At 40.2% G+C, this 23,125-nt stretch overlaps 1 protein-coding gene and 1 long non-coding RNA gene across 2 annotated transcripts; both read right to left on the bottom strand.

Moving 5' to 3' along the window:
- Positions 1-1,358: 1,358 nt before the first annotated feature.
- Positions 1,359-21,569, bottom strand: LOC123308327 (potassium/sodium hyperpolarization-activated cyclic nucleotide-gated channel 1-like). The gene is made up of 9 exons (XM_044890939.1): positions 21,411-21,569; positions 18,203-18,438; positions 16,542-16,781; positions 15,990-16,155; positions 15,557-15,726; positions 13,850-14,010; positions 2,492-2,697; positions 2,225-2,434; positions 1,359-1,703 (listed from the first exon to the last, which is right to left on the bottom strand). The coding sequence occupies exons 1-9, from the start codon at positions 21,462-21,464 to the stop codon at positions 1,446-1,448; spliced, it is 1,701 nt and encodes a 566-aa protein (XP_044746874.1). The 5' UTR covers positions 21,465-21,569; the 3' UTR covers positions 1,359-1,445.
- Positions 5,675-6,307, bottom strand: LOC123308328. The gene is made up of 2 exons (XR_006537091.1): positions 5,860-6,307; positions 5,675-5,737 (listed from the first exon to the last, which is right to left on the bottom strand). It is a non-coding gene; the product is annotated as an uncharacterized LOC123308328 (long non-coding RNA).
- Positions 21,570-23,125: the final 1,556 nt, after the last annotated feature.

Below are 23,125 nucleotides of genomic sequence, written 5' to 3'. Positions count from 1 at the left end.
CCTTTCAAAGAAAATGTTTTTTCTTGCTCTGCAATCCAGACCTCCACAGCTTTTATTACCTCCTCCTCGTTGGAACGTTGGAAGAAAATTTACGACCTTTTAAACTTTTTTCAGTTGAGGAAAGACATGATAGTCGGACAGAGCCAAATCTGGTGAATAAGGGGCGTGTTCTAGTAATTCGAACTCTAAATCACGAATTTTTAGCATGGCAACATGAGATTTGTGTGCAGGGGCGTTGTTCTGCAAAAACAAAACACCTTTGGATAGCTTTCCGTGTCTTTTCTCTTCAATTTTTTCCCGTAGAGTGGTCAGTAATGTCGAATAGTAATTTTCGGTTATTGTTCTACCCTTATCCAAAATATCAATCATGATTACTTCATGGCAATCCCATAAAACTGAAGCAAGAACTTTTCCAGCAGATTTTTGGACACGAAACTTCTTAGGTCTTGGAAAACCAGAGTGTCGCCATTCCATCGATTGTTGCTTTGTTTCTGGATCGTAGAAATGTACCCAAATCTCATCCATAGTAACAATTCGGTTTAAGAAGTCTACATCGTTTTCAAATCGAGCACAGATCGAACGCGATGCTTCTACCCTTGCACGCTTTTGGTCAACATTCAAACATTTGGAGATCCATTTTGCAGCAATTTTTTTCATGTCCAAATTGACGTGAACTATATGATGAACGCGTTCATATGAAATATTCAGTGCTTCAGATATCCGTTTTAGCCCAATGGGGGCTACCGTTTTTTTGCTCACCAGTTGGCGCCTTTGTAGAGTGAGGTCCTGAACATAGACAAACTAATGCAAGATTTGTTTGTCTACGATGACGGGAACTTGTCATTTCACAGATCATAATATTGGAGAAATTGAATATATAAATATTTGGTTACTAATCAATATCTTGTTCGTCATGTGTGTAAGTCCCTTTCTGACAATGATTTGGCTTCACTTCTTTTATAGCATTAAACACGTAATATCAATAAAAGTATTATAGATATATGGAGACCATAAACTTAATATTAATCATATAGTTGAGTCTATGATTTGGACCTCACGCTACACTAGCACATCTAGCGGCGAATTCACACGCGGTAGCCCTCATTCTAAGGTCTGATAAAATCATGTCATGATCTGCATCGATATTTTCGGGGACTGACACAGAAACTGGTTTTTCCCAATCGGTCACCATCTTCAATGGAAAATTTACCTCTTTTGAAGCTTGCAGTTCAGTGGTCGCATACGAAGGACATTGATCACCAAGGGTATTAAGCACATCTTCGTAAATCTGCTTACGTCTTACCGACCTTCAATGTTTTTCATAACAATAACTGGGTCATAGACAAATCCAACAAATTTAATTTCATAATAAAAGGTTACTAACAATATACAGCAGTATTATTGTGATAAACTATCATTTGGACAGGAACTATAACTACAAATATTCATTTATTAACGCGTTTCATCGCCATCTCCCTTCTATTGTGCTCGTCCAACATCAAAGTTTTCTCCATTCTATCTGAGGCTATTTTTTCAATACTATCCAGTAGATCGGGATATGGATGGATAGCTCTGACAAAGTCTTTCACGTCGAATCTGTACACTTCACAGATCTCTATCGCCACCACTGAAGCTATCCTTGCCTCGGCTTTGTTCACCAAGGCTATCTCGCCAAAATGGCTGCCATCTTCAAGATGACATATCTGAAAACATATATGCTGGTTTCAAAGGTGACTACTTGTCATTGATTATTTTTCATGTTGTTGTGCGCTGAAAGTTGGGAAGCACAATTTAACCCAAGATTTTGAACTGTTGATGAAAACTATCGTTTATTGTTTGCACTCCATGAATGTGTTTCGAGAAAATTAAGATTTAAGTGGGCCATCATCGACCAAGTGAGCGTATGTAGAGAAGTTCTATTTTTTTGTTAATAGATTTAATTGTTAAATTTATACATGAGTTCCATTTGGGCCCAGAAGGCCTTCAATTTTTGTGTTTTAACATATTGAAAATAATCAGCCCTTTTCCAGTGGAGAGCTCCCTTTCCATTGATCAAGGCACGGGGTGCATTTATTACAATATCACATTCCATTGCTGGCGTGCGAACCCATGGGAGACCAAAACCACAATCCCACCCTAGACATAGATAAATGCCTACCTACGCTTGTTTTCTGTCCTTTCTTATTCCAAATGTATTCGAGTGAAACAAGTGATCATTACCTACCTCTTTTCCCGAGGTGCTGTATATAGCGACAGTACCAGACGCTATGAAATACATACAATCCCCGGGCGTGTTAGCTCGTACGATGACGTCGTTCATCAGGTACATTTCACCCCGCAAACACGACACAATCCTAACCAGCAAGTTCAACGGCAAATTCTTGAAAAAGGCGACGTTCTCCACCAGTTGTCGGCAAGAATGCATTATGATCTCCTGAAATCGAAAACGAATTTGTTAATTCGAGTGCTACGTCCGTCCAAAACGTCCGACTTGTCTCAGCTGTCCAGATATCGTGGCAAGTATCTCACTTTCCCTGAAATAGTTCCTCTGGAACCTATAGTCGTAATAGGTGAGCAGCCTTGTTCTCATATATGTCGGAAGCTGTTTGTCCCTCATGTACTCTTTAAGCTGTCTCTCCATCTCGACGTACTTCTGATGAGAGGAGTTCACGCCTTTCATTATTTGAAGCGTTCTGGCTGAAACAATAATGAACTATACAGGCTGCGGCATTCGACTTGAGACAGTAAATTATCTCAAAACTGTGTACTTAAGAGGGGTTGACACCGTTTCAGTGGTCAGTTTTTCAGTTTTTTATTCGTCAAACTGATAGAAAAATAGGAAATAAATAAACAGTTTTTCGCATATCCATTAGGAAGAGGCCGATTGGGAAAGAGTTCTCTTCACAGATGAGTCTAGATTCTGCCTCTACCATTGTGATCGACGTTCCCTTGTATACAGACCTCCACATGAAAGATATGCTCAGTGCAATTTCCTGAATACTACTGGTTTCGGAGGAGGATCGATTATGGTATGGGGTGGAATATCTTTGACTGCTCGCACAGACCTAGTGGTCGTTGATAATGGAGCTATGAATGCTGATAAGTATATAAGGAACATTCTTGAAGAGCATGTAGTGCCATTTGCCCCATACATTGGTGAAGATTTCATTTTTATGGACGATAATGCCAGACCCCATCGTGCGCGCATCGTTCAGGAGTACCTTGAAGAGGTTGAAGCCTGTCGAATGGAATGGCCAGCAAGAAGTCCAGATCTCAATCCGATTGAGCAGGTTTGGGACAACCTCAATAGAAGGCTGAAAAGTTCAGAAAATCATCCAGCTACTCTTAATGACTTAGGAATCCAACTCGGAGAAATCTGGGAAGAATTAGATCAGAACATTTTAAGATCACTCATTTTGAGTATGAACCGACGTTGCCGAGCTGTAATTAACGCAAGGGGTGGAAATACCAAGTATTAAATCACTTATCAGCATTTCAGTATTTTGAAAATTGTTCATTTCTCTTCTTTCACATAAGATTCGGTGAAATCCTGAATTTTTCTTCCATTTAATGTGTCTTGGTTCGTTCAAATCCTTCCCGAGAAAACATAAAAAATAAATTATAAAGTCAATGTAGAGTTAACTTTCATTAGTACATAAATAACTATTTTTTTCAAAAATCGTGGACGTTAGCGAAAAAATGAAATTTCATGCTGAGGATGAAACAAGCTATCTGAAATTAATTTTAGTACAGTCTCTTCCATAAAAACGAGACTCTCAAATGATCCTGTTAAAAAGTGAGCGAAGCCCCTCTCCGACCTACGTATAGTACCCCAATTCTGCGATGCGCTAATTGACCGAAGCAGCAGCCCCACTCTCAGTGTTTTCAGAAGCGGAAAACTACACATTTCTCTCCTAATTCTCTTTGTTAACTCTGTTGAAGTAAGTTCTCATTGTTCTCACTTAGATTATTGTAAAATCTCTTCAACTGTTCACCTCATCGAAGTAATATTTTTTCAAGTCTCCTCAGTCAATTCTCGTGCTAATTTGTTCAAAATAATCACCCCTTGTCCAGTGGAAAGCTTCCTTTACATTGCTTAAGGCACGGGGTGAATTTATTACAATATCACATTCCATTTCTGGCGTGCGAACCCATGGGAGACCAAACTATAATCCTACCCTACGTTTGTTTTTCGTCATTTCTAATTGCAAATTGGTTCGAGTGAAACAAATGATCATTACCTACCTCTTCCGGATGCACGTACGGGTGTACGAATGTGTATGCTCGTATAGTGTGAGGGGTGAAGCACCAGCCCGGCGCGTCTCCAGGTGGCGGATAGGAGGACGGCCTCTAACGATGATTTCATATGAGGAGGAGGCCAGCAGGGAAATAAAATCGGCTCGTTGTGCCTAAAACCTCAACTGGTAGCCTTTTAAATACCTTGCCGCGGACCAACTTCTCCTGTCCCGGCTGTAGTGTCGTGGCCAAGGGATTGCACCAGGAATACGATGCCAGATGGGATCTCGAGCTAACCTCGGGACCATCCTGTTACACCAACGCTTCTTGGCTGTCTGTGGTCATGTCTCGCGGGCCAATGGAGTGGGGGGGGTCTTGGCTTAAACACCTGGACCAAGAGGAAACAACCTCATCAAAAATTCTAAATCCAAGACGGGGAACCAGGTCGAAGGATGCGTGGCTAGATAGAAGACTAGTCCCAACTGGTTTCAACCTTGGAGCACCGGGGGGAACTCCATTGTATTAACCTCTTACCTCTGCAAGCGGGGCTCTGCAGAGGTGGACCGTTCTGACCCTAGCTTCTCGTGGGACCTATTATGGATAAAAATACGAAAAAACAAAAAACCACTGGAAAAGAGGTGGAGAAACCCTCCACCTCCTCATCCGGGCACCTTGAAAAGGGGAAGGTCAAAAGACCAAACAAAAATCGGCTGCCATTCGAGTTGCCCAAGTTGGGAGAACCGGGTGGCAGAGATGACCCACTGAGGAGAGGACTCAGTGGTGCAGGGGTGCGAAGGTACCTGCGACACCTCCATCAGGGCCTTGCACCTGAGGAGGCTAGGAAGCAAGCTCTTTCGCACCCAACCCCGAAGGTTACACCTACGGGAAAACATAACAAAAGAGGTCCGGAGCTTATAACACCTCCGACGCGGCCTCTACCAAAGAGGCAGAAGACAGCTGTGGCTAAGACCGGGCAAGTCACTGGCTATGCAGCAGCTGTCAAAGCTGAGAAAACCTCCAGGGTTGGAATCATGCCCAAGGACTACCCTAAGGCCACCCTGGAGGCAGAGCATTTTTCCTCCATGGAAGATATCCTGGTGGAGGAGATGTGCCAGAGCCAGGAAAGGGGGATCCACTTTACTGGCGTTCATTTCAGAAATGGAATGATGCTGGTCGATTGTGGATCCCAGGGATCTGCGGAATGGATCATGAAATCAGTTCCGCAGCTGAAATCTTGGAAGGGACCCGAGTTGGTGGTGCTAAGGGGAGACGACATCCCCAAGCCCACCAACATTACGGTATTCTTTCCAAGAAGCCAAGAAATGGAGCCTGAGAAGATCCTCAGACTTTTTTTTTTTTTTTTTTTTTTTTTTTTTACTAATAAATTCTTCCATCAGTGTGTATGGTATTTAAAGGATGGGTGGAAAAACACACTATATGATTTATATATTTATACTTCGGCGATCGATTTCGGTTTACAGTGGAACCATCATCAGGCCAGCTGAAATTATCATTGATTAGGAATGCAAATTCTGGTATTTTTTACATTTTAGAAGTATTAAAAGTGAGGTTAAGTAATAACAACAAAAGAAGGAATAAACAGAAGCGTGCAAGCGGACATACCGTTTAGTAATTCAGCTGAAGTAACAACATGAAAAATTCTTGTTCATAATTAAAAAGACAATTGATCCTTAATTCCAATTTGTTGGCGATATTTAATGTATTTTTTGGAGCAGGCATTCAGTCTAGAAACCAGAAAGATGTTTGAACGGAAACAGAGGTGCGAGATTACGGTAAGGAAAGAAGTGTCAAGGTTTGGCGGGTAAATTCAAATTAAATGCAGGGAGTTATCAGCTTAAAAATGTTCTTGGATGTTCGGAAATCTGATATGTCATTTAGGAGGTTCGAGTCATTCTTTTTTCTCAATATCTCGTATTGCTCTAACAGGGTTATTTTGTGGTAGTTTGTTTCTTTATGTAAAATCTCGAGGTTATCAAAATTGGTGCTGTGATCTTTTTCCTTTAGATGTTCTCCAAGAGCAGATATGGGTCTATTTTTTAAATGTTCGTTAAATCTCTTTTTCTATTTCGAGTTGTCATTCCTATGTAAAAGGATTCGCAGTCTCTGCAGGAGATTTTGTAGACACCACTCATTTCTTCTTTCTCTCTTCTCTTCTTACAGACTCGTTGAAGTTCAGAACTCCAACCTCAATACTGGGGCATGGAGAGTTCTGAACTCCAGGAAGGAGGGCAAGGGAACAGTCCTCACGATTGGGATCGATCCCCAAACAGAGGAAACCCTGAAGGCAGGGGGATGTTGCCTTAACTTCCGGTTTGGGCGCATCCCAGTCTCAGGGTTGAAGAATAAGAATGTCCCTGTGGAGGGTTCGGTGGATGTGGAGATGCCCTCCACATCCCGGGAGCCCGAGGTGCAGGGAGAAGGGGCAGACTCAAGTCTGGGGCAAGCTGTTGGCTCTGCCGGGGCGCCTATGGCGGCGGAGATTCCCTCTGCCGCCCTGGCGGCTGGGCGCAGCTGTCAGCTGTCCGGGAGTGCCTTCTCGGATTCCGAAAGGGAAGAACACCGTAAGGAATCGGAGGAGGAACAGGAGAAGATGGAGGAGGGGACGTAAAGGGACGGGGTAACCAACGTCCCTCACCCCAAAACAACCACTGCATCTTCTCGAAAGTAGTGCAAGTGAACCTGCATCACGCGAAGGGTTCTTCAGCAGTGGTTGCAAGGTTATTTGCGAGGTTGCAATTAGGCATTGCTCTGATCCAGGAACCCTGGATCAACAAAGAAGGCCAAATTTCAGGATTGGCATGCAAAGATTCAAAACTGATTTATGACCAGAGGCAGGTATCTCCACGTGCCTGTGTGCTCATAAGAAGCAACATTAAGTATATTTGTGTTTCAGAATACATGTCTCGGGACCTGATTCCAATCATGGTACACCTCAACGTTGGGGGCATCGACCGGGACATTGTCATAGCATCTGCATACTTCGCTGGAGATGGGCCAATTACACCGCCAGAGGAAGTACAGCGGCTAGTACGATGCTGCAACAGCAGGAAGTTGCCAATTATAATTGGATGTGATGCCAACGCACACAACACCACTTGGGGAAGCACGAACAACAACGCTAGAGGTGAGTGCTTGCTTGAATATCTCTTTGTAACAAAGCAAATTTTCAATTAGTTTTGTTTCCGAATTATTCATTTTCATATTTCCGTAACGTGAATTGATTAAGTCGACCGGTTTCAGGCCGCGCGGACCCATGTGTTCCCGGATCGCGATGTCTTCAACGTGAGGTCAAGGGGGGATATCGTATGCCGAATTTGTTTAATTGCGCATTTGACAATTGTATAAAAAAGGGCCGTGCCGGGTATAAATTCGAGCGATTTCTTAAATTCAGTCAATGAAGCCAGAGTGTTCCATCAACCGTCCGAGAAGTATACCAGATAGTAAGTACATTCAAGGGTTACACATGGGCAAGGTCTCAGGTATGATTATTTTAATTACTCTTTTGGTTAATTTGCCGGTTTATTTATTTTCCACATACCCTTCTTTCCGCCGTGGAGTTGTGTAGTAGCTTCAAATGGCCTACACTACCCCATGGACTTTCCCAGTATGCGTAGGTGTGTACGCTAGCTTCAAATGGCGCGTACGCATGTGCTTCCGTGTCATCCTTCCACCGTACCGCCCGGGTCCTGGAGGCCATGTATTAGCTTGAAACGGCCTGCATGTCTCCTGGTATCCTAAAAGTACAGGGGTGTACGATGTTAGCTTCAAACGGCCCATCCTACACTCTTGTCAGGTACGTTCCGCCGTCTCTAACTCAGCCCACCCTTACCGTACCGCCTGAGTTCCTAGAGGTGATGCATTAGCTTCAAACGGCCTGCATCTCTCTTGGGATTCCGAGTGTGCGGGAGTGTACGATGTTAGCTTCAAACGGCCCATCCTACACACCTGCCAGGTATGTTCCTTTGTTACCCTTTTTTACCCCGCCTTTCCCTAACCGTACCGCCCGAGTTCTTGGAGATTATGCATTAGCTTCAAACGGCCTGCATCGCTCCTGGAATTCCGAGTGTACAGAGGTGTACGATGTTAGCTTCAAACGGCCCATCCTACACAACTGTCCGGTATGATCCCCTTCGAACTAGGCCACCCACCGGGGTTACGGGGGTGGGTACAGCCCCCGTGATTTCGGAACACCTTGGATTCCGAGGGCAACCTTGCGGGTGTGTTCGTCGTCCTTGTTCCGTGGTTTAGTTTTTCCTCGGTTCACCAAAGTATACCGGCAAACCGCCGTCCGTCTTAACACCAGTCTCGCTTATAATAACCGACTTTGCCCATGTTACTACCCGCCGCTTGTACGCAACGTAGAGTCAACTTGTACTGTTTTCACTTACGCTCTTGCTTCATTCTAACTCCGACCGCTTCATCCCGCATTTTTACTTTGCTCACTCATCACGCTTCGACATTAAAAGCACGTTACATCCCGCTTCTGTTTCTGCACCGCTTATTCACCCTATACCCTGTACGACATCATTATGTATATAGAAGATATTAAATAGAAGTTTAATGGTTATTGTGTGTTTTATTTTTCTCCCGAATAGAGTTTCTAAGATATTTCAGAGATAGGGGACTGTCCGAACTTCATGAACATCTGACCCCTGGACATAACTTTCTCTGACTGTAGCTCCTGGTCACCTGTAGGATACCGCCTACAGGTTCCGAGTGTCCTCAACACTTTAAACTAGAGGTGGCGCCCGAGGTTTCTATCTTCGGAGAAGAAGACGGCAACAGATGGAGACAGGAGGTCGTCACATCTTAGCTAACAATCTCGAGACATTAAATGTGGGGACTACACCAACTTTTGTCACGAGAGCGAGAGAAGAGGTCCTGGACGTGACAATTGATAATGTCGCTGCCAGGAAAAATATCACTTCCTGGAGAGTGATGAACGAACCTTCACTCTCTGATCATAGAATTATCGAGTTCAAGGTGGAGGGAGAAATAACCTCGCCCCCCTTGATTCGGAATCCCAGAAAAACAGACTGGTTTCTTTACAGAAGCAATCTGAAGAATAATTTAGAACAAATCGGAATAGGGCGGGAAAAACACCGTCATTACGATTTTGAGCAACATGTAGAGCAGGTAAGTGAGGCAATGATGGAGGCATTTCACTCTAGCTGCCCATTGACCAAGGCTCGATCAAGTAAAGAAGCTCCTTGGTGGAATGACAACCTGTCAAACCTTCGAAAGGAAGTCCGTCGGCTCTTCAACAGAGCCAAACGAGACAGTAACTGGCAAGGGTATACTGAGAAACTCACTCAGTACAACAAGGAGATCAGGAAGGCCAAAAGACTTAATTTTCAAGCCTTTTGTGAAAATATCACTTCCACTCCCACAGCAGCCAGACTTCAGAAGGTCATGGCAAAAGGGGGAACTAACCCCATTATGTCGCTTAAGAAGCCAGATGGTTCCTACACTGAAGGAGAGAAGGAACGAGCCAGTCTTCTTCTCAAAACACACTTCCCAGGTAGTGAACCAATAGATAGTACTGAAACAGCAATGAAGTACACCAAGAACTCCCGCAAGGAGGACTGGGACATTGCTAAGAAAATATTTACAAGGCAACGACTTGAATGGGCCATAAGCACCTTTCAGCCGTATAAATCCCCAGGAGTGGATGGGGTGTTTCCGATACTCCTGCAGAAAGGAGTGGAGGAGATCCTCCCTCATCTATTAAATATCACAAGGAGCAGCTTGGCATTGGGTCAAATACCTAGAAGATGGAGAAGGGCAAAAGTCACCTTCATTCCAAAAGTAGGGAAAAAGGACGGGACTGACCCTCGATCCTTTAGACCCATTTGCTTAACATCGTTTCTTCTAAAAACGATGGAGAAAGTAGTGGATAACTACATAAGAACGGAGTATCTGGAGAAAATACCACTTCACAATTGTCAGCATGCTTACAGGGCGGGACGTTCAACGGAAACCGCCCTGTATCAGTTGACTGAAGTCATCCAGAGAACTCTGAACAACAAAGAAATCGCCATGTGTGCCTTCCTGGATGTATCTGGGGCCTTTGACAACACAACACACGTGTCTGTCAGGGATGCACTTAAGAGGCGAGGAGTGAATGATACCATTTTAAAGTGGATGTATGAGGTGTTAACGACGAGAATAGCTGAGACATCGATGGGCGATGAAACCGTCTTTGTCAAAGCTACTCGTGGAACACCTCAGGGAGGGGTAATATCTCCCCTCTTATGGAGTCTAGTAGTAGATGAACTTCTACACAGGCTAACGGAGCTAGGCTTCGAATGTGTAGGCTATGCTGATGACATAGTCCTGATAATTAGAGGAAAATTCGAAGGCATTCTCTGCGACCTAATGCAGAAGGGCCTTAGAGTTATTGAGCAGTGGTGCTTGTCTGTGGGGCTGAACGTTAACCCAACCAAGACCACAGTAGTTCCGTTCACGCGGAAGAGGAACCTTCCAGCCATGAAGACGTTAACATTAAACGGTAATATCTTGGAGTGGGGGTCTGAAGTCAAATACCTAGGAATAACCCTGGATAGCAAACTTCTGTGGAATAAGCATGTTGATAATGCTACTGGCAAAGCTACAAGGGCTCTGATGGCGTGCAGACGTCTATGCGGCAGGAATTGGGGTTGTAACCCAAAAATACTGCGATGGATGTACGTCATGATTGTAAGACCTATAATCACATATGGGGCAGTAGCCTGGTTTGCTAAGGCAGGTCAGGTAAGTACGAGGAGAATGCTCGACAGAGTACAAAGGCTTGCCTGTGTGTGCATCACAGGAGCCATGAGGACGTGTCCAACTAGGGCGCTTGAGATCATCACAGACCTCACACCTCTACATCTAGTGATTGATAGGGTAGCTCATGAGGCCATCCTCAGATTATCTAAGGAAGGAACAGGTAACGAGAGAATCAAGAGTCAGAGAGTTTGGTCCTCCCTGAACGACTACATCTCATCTGCAAACCTTCCTAGTGACTTAATGATCAAGAAAGTAAGCATTGAGAAAAATTTCAGTACAATGCTAAGTAAAAGAAGAGATTGGGAACGGGAGTACACCGCCTACAATCTTAAAGAAAATACATTAAAATGGTATACAGATGGTTCTAAAACCGCTACAGGAGCTGGCGCTGGGATTTATGGGGCAAGTACCAAGTGTGCACTATCGTTAGGCTCCTGTACAAGCGTCCTTCAAACGGAAATACTGGCAATCGAAAGATGCCTAGATGTAAATCTAGAAAGAAACTATCAGAAGTGTGATATAGCTATTCATACAGATAGTCAAGCTGCCGTAAAGGCACTGAGCTCCTATGTCATCGACTCAAAGCTGATTTGGGAGTGCCGGAATAAACTCAATGATGTAGGCAAGAAGAATAAGGTCTCTTTAATCTGGGTTCCCGGTCACTCGGGAATCGTAGGAAACGAGAAGGCCAATAAACTTGCCAGAGAGAGCGCACAAACGCCACTCACTGGCCCAGAACCCTTCTGTGGTATAGGAAAATGCACCTACAAGAAGGAGTTTATGGAGAAGGAGAAAGCCGAAAGGGAAAAACTCTGGCGGAATCTCCCAGGAATGGATCACTCCAAAAAGTTCCTTCGGAACTTTGAAACTGCTGGATCCAAAAAATATCTGGATCTCAGTAAGAACCAACTACACCTACTCACTGGCTTTCTCACAGGACATTGTCGCCTAAAGAAGCATCTGTTGAGAATGGGTTTGTCGGACACTGACGAGTGTAGATTCTGTGGGGAGGAGGAGGAAACTCCTATTCACCTGGTTACGGAATGCTTTGCCATTGCAAGCCAAAGGAAAGAGTGCTTTGGACGAGAAACTTGTAGGAGTGGGGAATTATCCTCGTTGAAGCCGTCCCAGATATTGGATTTCATCAGATCTCTGGATCTGGAAGGCGAGCTGTAAAGGGCGCAATGAAAACAGCTCTGTTAGGGGGCACAATAGACCTTAAGGTCGCAGTGAACTGTAACCCCTTCACACTATATAACTATATAACTATACCTACCTCTTTTTCCGAGGTATATGCTGTATATAGCGACAGTACCAGATGCTATGAAATACATACAATCCCCGGGCGTGTACTAGCAGTTTTTTCAAAATTATTAATTTAATCATTCTCATGTATTTTTCTTCATGTATGAAATGGGCCCACGTGTGAATTACATTGAATCTTTGAACAGACTTGTAATCTTCAATAGTACTGCTCAATTCATATGTTGAATCGTGTCAAATCATTCATTTGTCTGCTCAGAAATATATATTTCATTATATTTTTACATTTTACATAGATTTTCAGACATCTCTAGATTTTCTCACATGGAGATGGGCACCAGAATTAAACCTTCTCAAGTCTTTCTCATTGATGATGAATACTGATTTGTTGTTTTCTAATGATCATTTCTTTTATTTGAATCAGTGTATTTCATTTTTCAAGACAACTCTGATGTTACCCTTTCAACTACATATACTGTATACTGTTGTTGAGTTTCAGATGTGAACTCCTCAAATATGGTTCAATGGTCAGTGGTAAGCCATGATACTGGTTGATACTCTCTCGTCCTGGTTCCACCCTGAAAGGTCTGCTATGGTAATCGTGTTCACTCTCAATTGGTATGATCTACTCATATTTTGTACTATCATTGATACATTCTCTTATTCATCCATCGTGCTCGATATACATATTAGTTTTCAAGCCTTCTGCTCTTTTTTAAATCAACGATTAGTGGTTTTCCTAATTTAGTACTCTCATTTTGTAAGTCTCATAATTTATCAATTGTATCTTCTATTGTTCTTATGGACGTTCTAATCGTGCTTACTTGTAAGCAGTCCGTCTCTATGAATGTTGTATTCATTGAGGAATTTTTGCACTCTCCAAGACCCAACGTTATTTATATTAATTATAATATTCTTGCTCTCCTCATGTCAATTATAATATTCATCATCTTCTCATAACATTCTTGCCGGGCTCATATTTAAATAATAATTATTATTACTTGACTCACATTTAATATATGTATTAATATATTGATCTCTCATTGATGACCGGACTTAGAGACAATTTAGTTTTCACCTCGTTGCCTATCTTATTATTACAACTCAGCCTTTTTATTGAAATTCATTAATCTAACCTTCTGTTTTTCTGATGGAATGAAGAGGCTCTCACAATCAATTAACATTGATTGCTCTGTCACTGTAAACGTTTTGTTGATTTATAGAACTTTCTCATCAAGTGACTCCTCATTTGAACTACTCTGGATTATCTCTGCTTTTAGTTGAATAATGTCTCTCTGAATCTATAGATGTTGTTAATATTGTTTTTATTACTGTATTAGCTTCATGCAGGTGACCTATTCATTTTATGATTGGGAACGATATACAATGTTTTTATACCATCCCTAACTCAATTGTCTGGTAACTTCTCTTTTTCACGAAATCTAAACACCTCCGATTTTGAACTGATCGTGTATAGCACTGGCTCCTATTGATGTTATACTTGATAGCTAACTAAAAGATACACGATACTACGAAAATACGTTGAATTATTTCATACCGAGAATGAAGAACTGAATCGCCTTGGAACAGAACCACATGATGGTGACTGCGCAATATTCCACCAATCCGCCGGGGTTTTCTTGAGTGTACCAGGATGTGTATATTATCATTGAGGCTCTGTAGAAGCACGACACGTAAATGTTCGAGTAGGTGCTCCGACTGAAAAATAAGTACGTGAGCAAATCCAGCAAATTGATTAGATTCCCTCAGTGTGCCAAAAATCCTTCCCTGAACCCAAAAGGAAATGTTTCTACAGAGTTTTCCACGGCGGTTTTTGAGTACTACATTATACTGTAGTACTGATCTATCTGACTAAAATTTCAATGTTGCAACGTTGCCGTTTATACGAAAAAATACTATGTACCCACGTTTCCTCGGGGTACTCGAGCGCCAGCAATTTTTAAAGGGGAAAATAGTGAACATACCCTGGTGGCTTCGAGTCGAAGACAAGGTTCCGTGTTATCTGGGGTGTAAGCGACAACCAGTGAAGGTCAAAATCAGAAAATTTCGTTCGTTGATTCGCAATGAGGAACACAACAGGCACTATTATAAAATCAGTCAAGGGAAAATCATAGGTGGAATAGAAACAGTCTACGAAACGGTTCTTCACTCTGTTTTCTGCTTCCAACAGGTTTGCACGCCAGCCAGAAATCGTACTTTCAGCGAAGAGAAACCCAGAAGGATAAGAGAAAAGGGTGCACACTTGCTCACCACTCTAGTTTCTGCTTCCAACGGGTTCCCAAGCCAGCAAAAAAATCCTACTCCCAGAATACGGATAGGAAAAAAACACAGTTATTCACCACTATAGTTTCTGCTTCCGACGGGTTTGCACACCAACCAGCAAATCGCTCCCAGAAGTGATAGAACTGACTAGAATAGGGGAAAAGGCACACTTGTTCACCAGTCGAGTTTCTGCTTCCAACGTGTTTGCACGCCAGCCAGAAAATCGTTCTTCCGGAAGTGGTAGAACTAGGTAGGATAAAGGGGTAACCTTTGGACTCGGTTACGGAAGTTACCTCCAGCGGTTGTTCTGACACTAGCTACTTGTTGAGCGGATAAAATCACGGTGGCGTACCTTAACTCAAACGTTTGAATAGAAGCAACTCCAAAAATCACTTGGACTAAAAGCGAAAGAGAATATAGCAAACTCTATTGTTGTTAAAGGCATGGACACTATATAGAATTCACCAAATACGGAATCACTACTAATTACAGACTCAAATACTCACCACAGAGTATCAAGAATGGAGACAGGGAAGTATGGACAAAAATACTCAGATGGGTATAGAGAACCAAAAAAGTTCAATAAATAGGTTGTCCCATTTGAAGTTCGTAGTATTTTTTCGTATAAGCGGCAACGTTTCATTGAAATTTTGATCCTCCATTATTCCCTTATTATTTCAGTTTTAAATTTTGATAAGGCATTAAATCGTAATGAAAGTTCCTGCAAGTGAGTCTATAAGTTGGCATTGAAAGAGCAATTCTAGGTTTGTTCGTAGAGTGGTTTGCAACGGTTGTGAACTGTACAGAGCTAGCGCAAATGAATTTTCTCTACCCTAAAATGGAATTGCGCTTGCTGTGTACAGTTCACAACCGTTGCAAACCACTCTACGAACAAACCATATATGATCCATTCTCCGAAAATGTCTGATAGGCCACCCACCGTGGGAAACCCTGTATGCAGTGTGGTCCAACGAAAACTTACCTGAATAATAATTCTGTTGAATTAACTTGCAGAAGTTTAGGGTTTACAGTCTCCAAAAACTCGTCCATAACTTTCACCAATATCAAATAACATGTTAACGAGTGCCAGTAAATTCCAACTCCAATTAGAAGGAGTAAGAGTGAGGAGACGCTATAACGAACGTGGAAAAACTGGAAGAAATAGTAAGTAATTAATTAATGAATGTAGAAAAAGTAGAGAAAAAAAGTACAGAGAATTAAAAACAAAAACAAAACATGTTAGGATAAAACCAACTACTGCATTGGATTCTACGAAAAAAGTTCTATAAGAAAAGTTTTAACTTCTTCGATAAGTTTAAAAATAACAGAGATGAGGGCGGTGCCTGGAAAGTGAAACTTTTCGCCTCCACCCTGTACTTACATCGGTGGGGAAATATTCTATGATAGGTACTCACATTGATCAGTCTCGAATAATATCGAACGAACGTGATGAATCTCAGCATTTTCAGCAAGCTCATCAGTTTCAGTACCAGCAAATTGTAGTCGTATCCGTGTTTGAATGCCATATTTGTGGGAAGGGATGATAATAAGTCCGGTATGAGAAGCGACTTCAAGTAGTGCCTTTGGATGAAAAATACAACTGAAAGCTCGAGAGCGATGTATAACAAGAATCTGTGTGCATGAGCATTTTTCGTCAGGAATAGATTCCGAAGATGAGAGTCATTTTTTTTGTATATTGATTTATTTCAAGACAGTCTGACTTTCCTGCCTACCACACTTGTAGACGAAGCGAAAGGTAAACCGTAAAAAGCAAAGAGGTTCTGACGAGACAACGAAAACATATTAGGCTTATTCGTAGAGTGGTTCACAACGGTTGTGAACTGTACAGAGCAAGCGCAAATGGATTTTCATCACCCTAAAATGGAATTGCGCTTGCTCTGTACAGTTCACAACCGTTGTGAACCACTCTACGAACAAACCTATTGGTACTTCCTAATACGACTTACAGAAAAATATGTTTCAAGTCAAGAACAACCTCCTTCTTCGGTTCGGAGTAATAGCCGGTGAACAAATTAATGACCACGTCCGTGCATAGAAAAAAATCCAATATGAGGATGATGGCGTCCAGGCAACGTTCAGGGCCTTCCATCAGGTGACCGTCGAGGATACGACAGAATCCACTGTGGATCGGAACGATTATCAGCTGTAAGTATATCACGAAGCACATGAACATTTCCCAAATGACCCTAAAATAAGAATATATTATTTACTTAATGGATGAAAACAAAGTATATGGCTATGGAAATGGATATGAAAATTTCACACCTTTAATATATGCTCACTAAGAGACATAAAAAACCGAACACCCAAGACATAGAGACATGGACTGTGCCTTCCCTTTCTATCTATGCATGAAATATGGTCAAAAAAAGTGGCAGAGAGAAACTGAATGTCGGGCATGCTAGTTGTCTTATTCTAGAATTATGATGAAGTGTTGAAAATGGTAAAAAAAAATTTCGAGCATGTCGGATTTTTAGAGGATATGTTAATTAGACCCAAAGGAAGCTACTTTTCAAGAAACTGACAATTCAGACGTGACGCAAAGTTACAGCGGTCCTATGAAAATGCAAAAAAAATCGTTATAACATACTCGAGTGTGTCAAATTTCCATACAGATGGTTAATCTCGTTGTTGCAGATGTTGACCCATTAATTTGGACAATAATCATGGGGGGTTTTCTCAATCTGACAGTTTGAAAACGATAACAAGGCATTTTTTTATGATATTTCCCTTCCTGTACCTCTAATCGTTTCTGTATTCATCACGAAAGTTGTAGATAATAAAATTCTATACAACTTTTGTCTGAACAATTTTTCATACCCTTAACCGTTTTTGAGCTAGAGGGAGATAAAGGCGAGTAGCTAAGACGCACATCTGGCCAAGGGCCAAGGTCAATGTAAAAAACCAGTCTAAATACATTAATCGCCATATATCTCAAAAACGTTCGAACGTAGAAAAAATTGCTTTGGACAGAATTTGTAGAAAATGTTATGCTCTACCACTTTTATCATGAATGCGAAAACAATTTGAGGCTCAGGGAGGGGATAATTAAAAAAAAACTGATTTATCTGACTTTTATGGCCAATTTTAATTGTTTCGGCTTGATTATACTGTCAGATTATATTTTTTTTTCCGTTATTCTTGAATCATCAGCTTCGAAATAAGAGAAAAGCCACCCTAATCGAAAATGTACCTACACGTGGCGTTGTTTTTGCAAGTTTGGCGCCCCCACACGTTTTCGTCAGGCTTAAATTGTCAGATTAAGAGAATATATACTTTCCAACATGTAATCAACCATATATTTCTTAATCTGACACGCTCGAGTATGTACAATGAGGTTTTTTTTTTACTATTCTGACAGGCTGTCCTAGACAATTCCCCCTATATACAGGTATAATTTTTGGTGGAGGTACTCTACAGGGTCCAAGGTATCTCCCATAACATTAATCTGACACGCTGGAGTAAATCCCGAATTTTCCTCTTGAGACTTTTAGTAGATTACACTTTCTCTTAGGCTTGGTCGAAAAATACCTAATTTTCTTATTGGGGCCGGATTTATGGGTATATTTGCTGTAAATGCATTACTTGGTGTTTATAAACGACCTACCTGAAATAACTGTAAGGATGTATAATGTAGTTGTAATAAATGAGATGTCTTTTTCTCTCTTTCATGATAGCACCATGGCTCCTCAGGTGGTGGGTGTAGGATTTACTTATGTCGGAGACTGTGCGTAATTGGAAAGCTTTCTTCGACAATTTAGTCCAGAAAGTTTCGGGCGAGTAATATTCGGCGACGTCATCCATTTCTTCGGGTATTTCGCAGGTGTGGCCATACTTAGCGAACTGAAAAAAAAATTAGGGAAGATTCAAGAACAGTTCGTTCAACAAATACAGGCTGTCCCATGGTGGGTGGCCTATTAGACGTTTTTACGGAGAACGGATCGTGGGATTGCTATAAATTTTCACATTTTTGAATTCCTTGTTAAATTTGAATATAAGTTTGATAACACAACTATATCTGAATTCTCAACGCTTTTCGAGAAATTTGACTTTTTTTTAATATTTTGACAGTCTGAGGTACTAACATAAAGGACTACAGCTCCTTGCCTATTTATGTAATTGATTCAAATTTGTACTGTGCCTAGTTATAAATGAAACACTACAAATTTTCTTTGTAAATAACCATATTATATACAGGGTGCACGAAAAAGTAGATACATTATCAAAACAGAAATTCATCAAAATCTTCATTTTTTTAAATGGCAACACATATTTTTTTTCTATTCATTATTTAAAATAACTAAAAGCGAACCAAAAATGTTAAAATAATGAACAGAAAATTTATGGGTTGCCATTTAAAAAAATGTAGTTTGTGATGAATTTTTTTTTGTGATAATGGATCTACGTTTTCGTGGACTCTGTATATAATATGGTTAGTTGCAAAGAAAATTTTTAGTGTTTCATCTATTGACTAGACACAGTCTAAATTTGAATCAATTACATAGAAAAGGGACGGAGCTATAGTCCTTTATGCAGGCCCGGATCTACGATTTTTTCTGACCGGGGCAAAAATTCATGATGGCGCCCCCCCCCCCCTTCTAAGGTTCGTAGGAAAAATCTAATTGCATATTCGTCATCGCTTTCAACTCGAGCTATTTTTTTCACTAGTTCGAGGTCGTATAGATTACGAATATGCAATTAGATTTTTCCTAAGATGAGTACTTTGGGAAAAAAATCACTCATATTTTTTCCCATTGTTCCATCAAAAGATATTGTTTCTCATTGTTCCATTAAAAGTTATTCTTTTCCCAAAATACTCCCAAAAATTGCATGAATAAAAGAAAATAAAAAAGTTTGTATTTACAAGAATGTCGTTTGCAACCCGCCCTCGTCTATCGTTTTTACCCTCGCTTCATGAACGAAATTATTCCGAACAAAAATTTATTTTTTTAGCTACATATATCGACCCGGATCATTCTACATATTAATTCAAGGTAGATCACGAATATGCAATTAGATTTTTGGAGGATCAGTATTTTGAGGAATAAATCATACTTTTAGTGCAAAATTTCGGAAATATTGGTCAACTTTGAGAGCTGTAGCAGCTAGAAAAAAGGCACTAATCATATGCTGTTTTTTTGGTGATGAATTGGTCCTTTGCAAATATAAAAAACCACACTTCATTCATCTATCTCGAACGGTTCAGATTTTATGAATTTTTCCGCGAAGGTCCAAAATTTCCGATTTTCCATCGACCATAACTTGAAAAATAAATTTTTTTAAAAATATCTGTTTGCATATTCGTGTTCTACGCCCTCGAATTAGTGTACAGAATGAATTCGGTTTTGATCGGAGACCAAAAATATTCTTCAGGAAATCGCCCACTCTGTATATATTTCATTTTGTGTAAACATTTTAAAAACTCAATTTCGTGAAACTTTTGTATAAAACAATTTTTTTTACCTCTCTTAGTAACAAAGTTAAAGGGGGGCTCAAATTATGGTGAAAAACATCTATGGAAAATTTGAAAAAATTTCAATCTTACTGATTTCCACCAAAATTGGTGTTTTTACTAAGGCATAGATTACGAATATGCAAACAGAATTATACTGAAAGGATTAGTTTTTAAGTTATGGTCTATAGAAAATCGGAAACTTTTGGCCCTTAGTTCCAGAGGAGAAGGCGATGAGTCGGTAATTCCCCAGGCAAATAAATTACTGCTTGCGACGCAGTGCAAACATATCAGATCTTTCAACCTATTTCACCCAAGTGTAGCGGTCATTCGTAGATGACTGAATAATATGCAGTTAATTGATCCCTCATTGATTTTAAAGATTTTAGGCATAGTGATGGTTTATCATGTTTCCATTCTACAGTTTCCATTTTAGCACTAGGAAATTAATTTTTTTCCGAGAAAATCAAAAGTGAAAAATTTGTAACCTCTGGTTGATTTTGGCGCCCCCTTAATCTGGCGCCCGGGGCAAGCGCCCCGCTTGCCCCCCCCCCCTAGATCCGGGCCTGCCTTTATGTAAGTACTTCAAACTGTCAAAATATTATTAAAAAGTCAAATTTCTCGAAAACCGTTGGGAATTCAGATATATTTGTATCATCAAACTTTTATTCAAATTTAACAAGGAATTCAAAAATGTAAGAATATATAGGGTATTTCATTCAAAATAACGAAGTTGATAGCTGTGCAGAAGAAACGAAACACTCTGTATAGTTCTAAATAATGTTAGGAGATGCTCTACTTAAAAAGAGGAAAGTTTTATTTGAAACTCCTTTTTTTAAAGTTAATAAAGAATTAGAGTAATCGACCGCTGACGTATGACGCGGACACCCTGCATATGCCCTAAAGACACCGTGTACATCAAAATGTATGTTATTGAAAAGAGCAGAAAAAATTAAGTAGGTAAGGCTAATATTTGAGGGGTTCAGAGCTGAAGTGAACCAATAAGTCCATGAAGCCTAAATTTGAGATGAATGGCTTAGAAGTTGTTTATCACCAATTAATTCAAATACTGCTTTAGATTTTAAAAGGTTGGAATGTAAGCATATGCTTACATAGGAATAATAATAAATAAAGAAGTCACTTTTGAATTAATTGGTGATAAACAACTTCTAAGCCATTCAACCATTCAACTCAAAACTAGGCTATAGCCTAGTTTTGAGTTGAATGGCATGGACTTGGTTCACTTCAACTCTGAACAGCTAATTTCATAAATACATAATATATGTGACAACTCGCTCAAACTCTTGGAAATAAAGATTATGAAAAAATAATTAACAATATATTTTAATCGTAAATCACTTGCCTCATTTTTAGCTCCAGAATTATCATGGGTTAACCACTTGAAAGTTTTCTTCATATCGTAATAATGATTATATTGTCCGACAGTAAGAATAAACCAATATATTCAATTCGATCACTATAACAATAATCGATGTCAATCGACTTTTTTATTATCACCTCACTTCGTATCTATAGAAATAAGTCCTCGAATCTGAAATTAATACCTGTCGTCTATGGATATAAAATCTGTATTCTGAGATTCCAATGGCAACCATATTTTGCCCTTGCTTCCTTACTTTTGGTGCAAAAATCAAAATAAATGAAAGGATACCTTCACGAGGGATATATGTTTTTTCTTGAAATTACAAATACAGTGTGTTTCATTGCCCTACATAAAAGGTAGGGCTACCCTAGATAAGCCCAAAAAATCTGTACCAGATGGGTCTTTGACTTGTACAAACATTTAAATAGTACATTCTTGAGGTCAAAAGAAACACTTGTTTCCCTTACCATATTTTCCGAATCCGCTCGGTTTATAAGATACAGGCTGTTGAAAAACCATAAAAAATGTTATTTTTAGTTCGAATCGGAAAAAATGGTATGGGAAGAAATTGTTTCTTTTGACCTCAAGCATCTATACTGTTACTATTTGTACGAGTTTTAGACTCACCCTGTGTACAGGGTGTATTTGAAGGTGAGGCTTTTTTTTTCAACAGAAGATAGAACTGGTCAAAATTAGGCGTTTCACTACTAAAAATCACCTATACAAAACTTTCAAAATGACAAAGTTGAAAAAAAAAATTTAAATGATTATTGAAATATAGACCCTATAATACGACCCCAAACCGTTTGTTAGCCGAATTCGTAAAAAATACACAAATTTTTTCACAATGGACATCACAATTGGGAATTCAAATGTAGATTGCAGCGACAGAGTGGTGACAGTTCGAAGTAAAAAGTTAAAGCCTTTACGTCATTGTTCTACGTTCCTCGATGTAAACCATAGACCTAATAATACATTTTATTTTATTAGGTCTATGATGTAAACAAACAAATTACAAAAGTGCCTCAACTTTTTATTTACAAAAATAGCCACCAGAGGGCGTATCGCTTGTTTTGAATTCCCAATCGACTTGTTAGAACATTCCAACAATCGTCGTAAAAATGGGATGAAATGGGGAAACATCATAGCACTTTTTCAACATAACTAACATAAGCACTTTCAAGAAACTACCTTGATTTTCTACATTTTTTTTCACCCTAAATTGCACGATACAACAATTACGATTCTCTCAAAAGTTACCTGATGCATCTAATCCGATGAACTTGGTACTGAACCATTCATTGTCCAGCCATATGTTTATGTTTTGTTTCGTTTTTGCGATGCCGGAGTCACCTTCCACAGTCCCGTACTAGAAATCCAATGAAATTTTGTCGAACTTCTAGGTGCTGTATCTCAGCCATCTTGGATATTTTATATAGAAATTTTTGGTTAAACGACTTATTTTGATGAGTTCTACCTTCTGTCAAAAAAAGCCTCTGAAAGCACCCTGTATAACGGATCTAATCAACTCAATACAGCTGATATACAGGGTGATTTATGTATTTTCAATTGCTTTACGACTTCTATTCGTACCACCCAGTACAATCAATCGATTCAATTCAGGACCGATCAGAGATCCAGGTCCTCTGCGGTCTGTGCGTTTGGTAAACGTCAAAAAAACAAAATTTTCTCGA

The sequence above is a fragment of the Coccinella septempunctata genome, chromosome 2, assembly GCF_907165205.1.
Source record: "Coccinella septempunctata chromosome 2, icCocSept1.1, whole genome shotgun sequence".
Lineage (NCBI taxonomy): Eukaryota > Metazoa > Arthropoda > Insecta > Coleoptera > Coccinellidae > Coccinella > Coccinella septempunctata.
Note: the sequence above shows the minus strand (reverse complement) of the source record. Positions and strands in the feature narration are given on the sequence as shown.

Bases quoted from the DNA above. Each gene is read 5' to 3' on its own strand.
- LOC123308327 (XM_044890939.1), bottom strand. From the start codon at position 21,464: ATGAAGAAAACTTTCAAGTGGTTAACCCATGATAATTCTGGAGCTAAA. The intron at 16,156-16,541 runs GTAAGTCGTATT...TTTCATCCAAAG, and splicing joins GACTTGAAACATATTTTTCT to GCACTACTTGAAGTCGCTTC. The intron at 2,435-2,491 runs GTCGGACGTTTT...TTTCGATTTCAG, and splicing joins TATCTGGACAGCTGAGACAA to GAGATCATAATGCATTCTTG.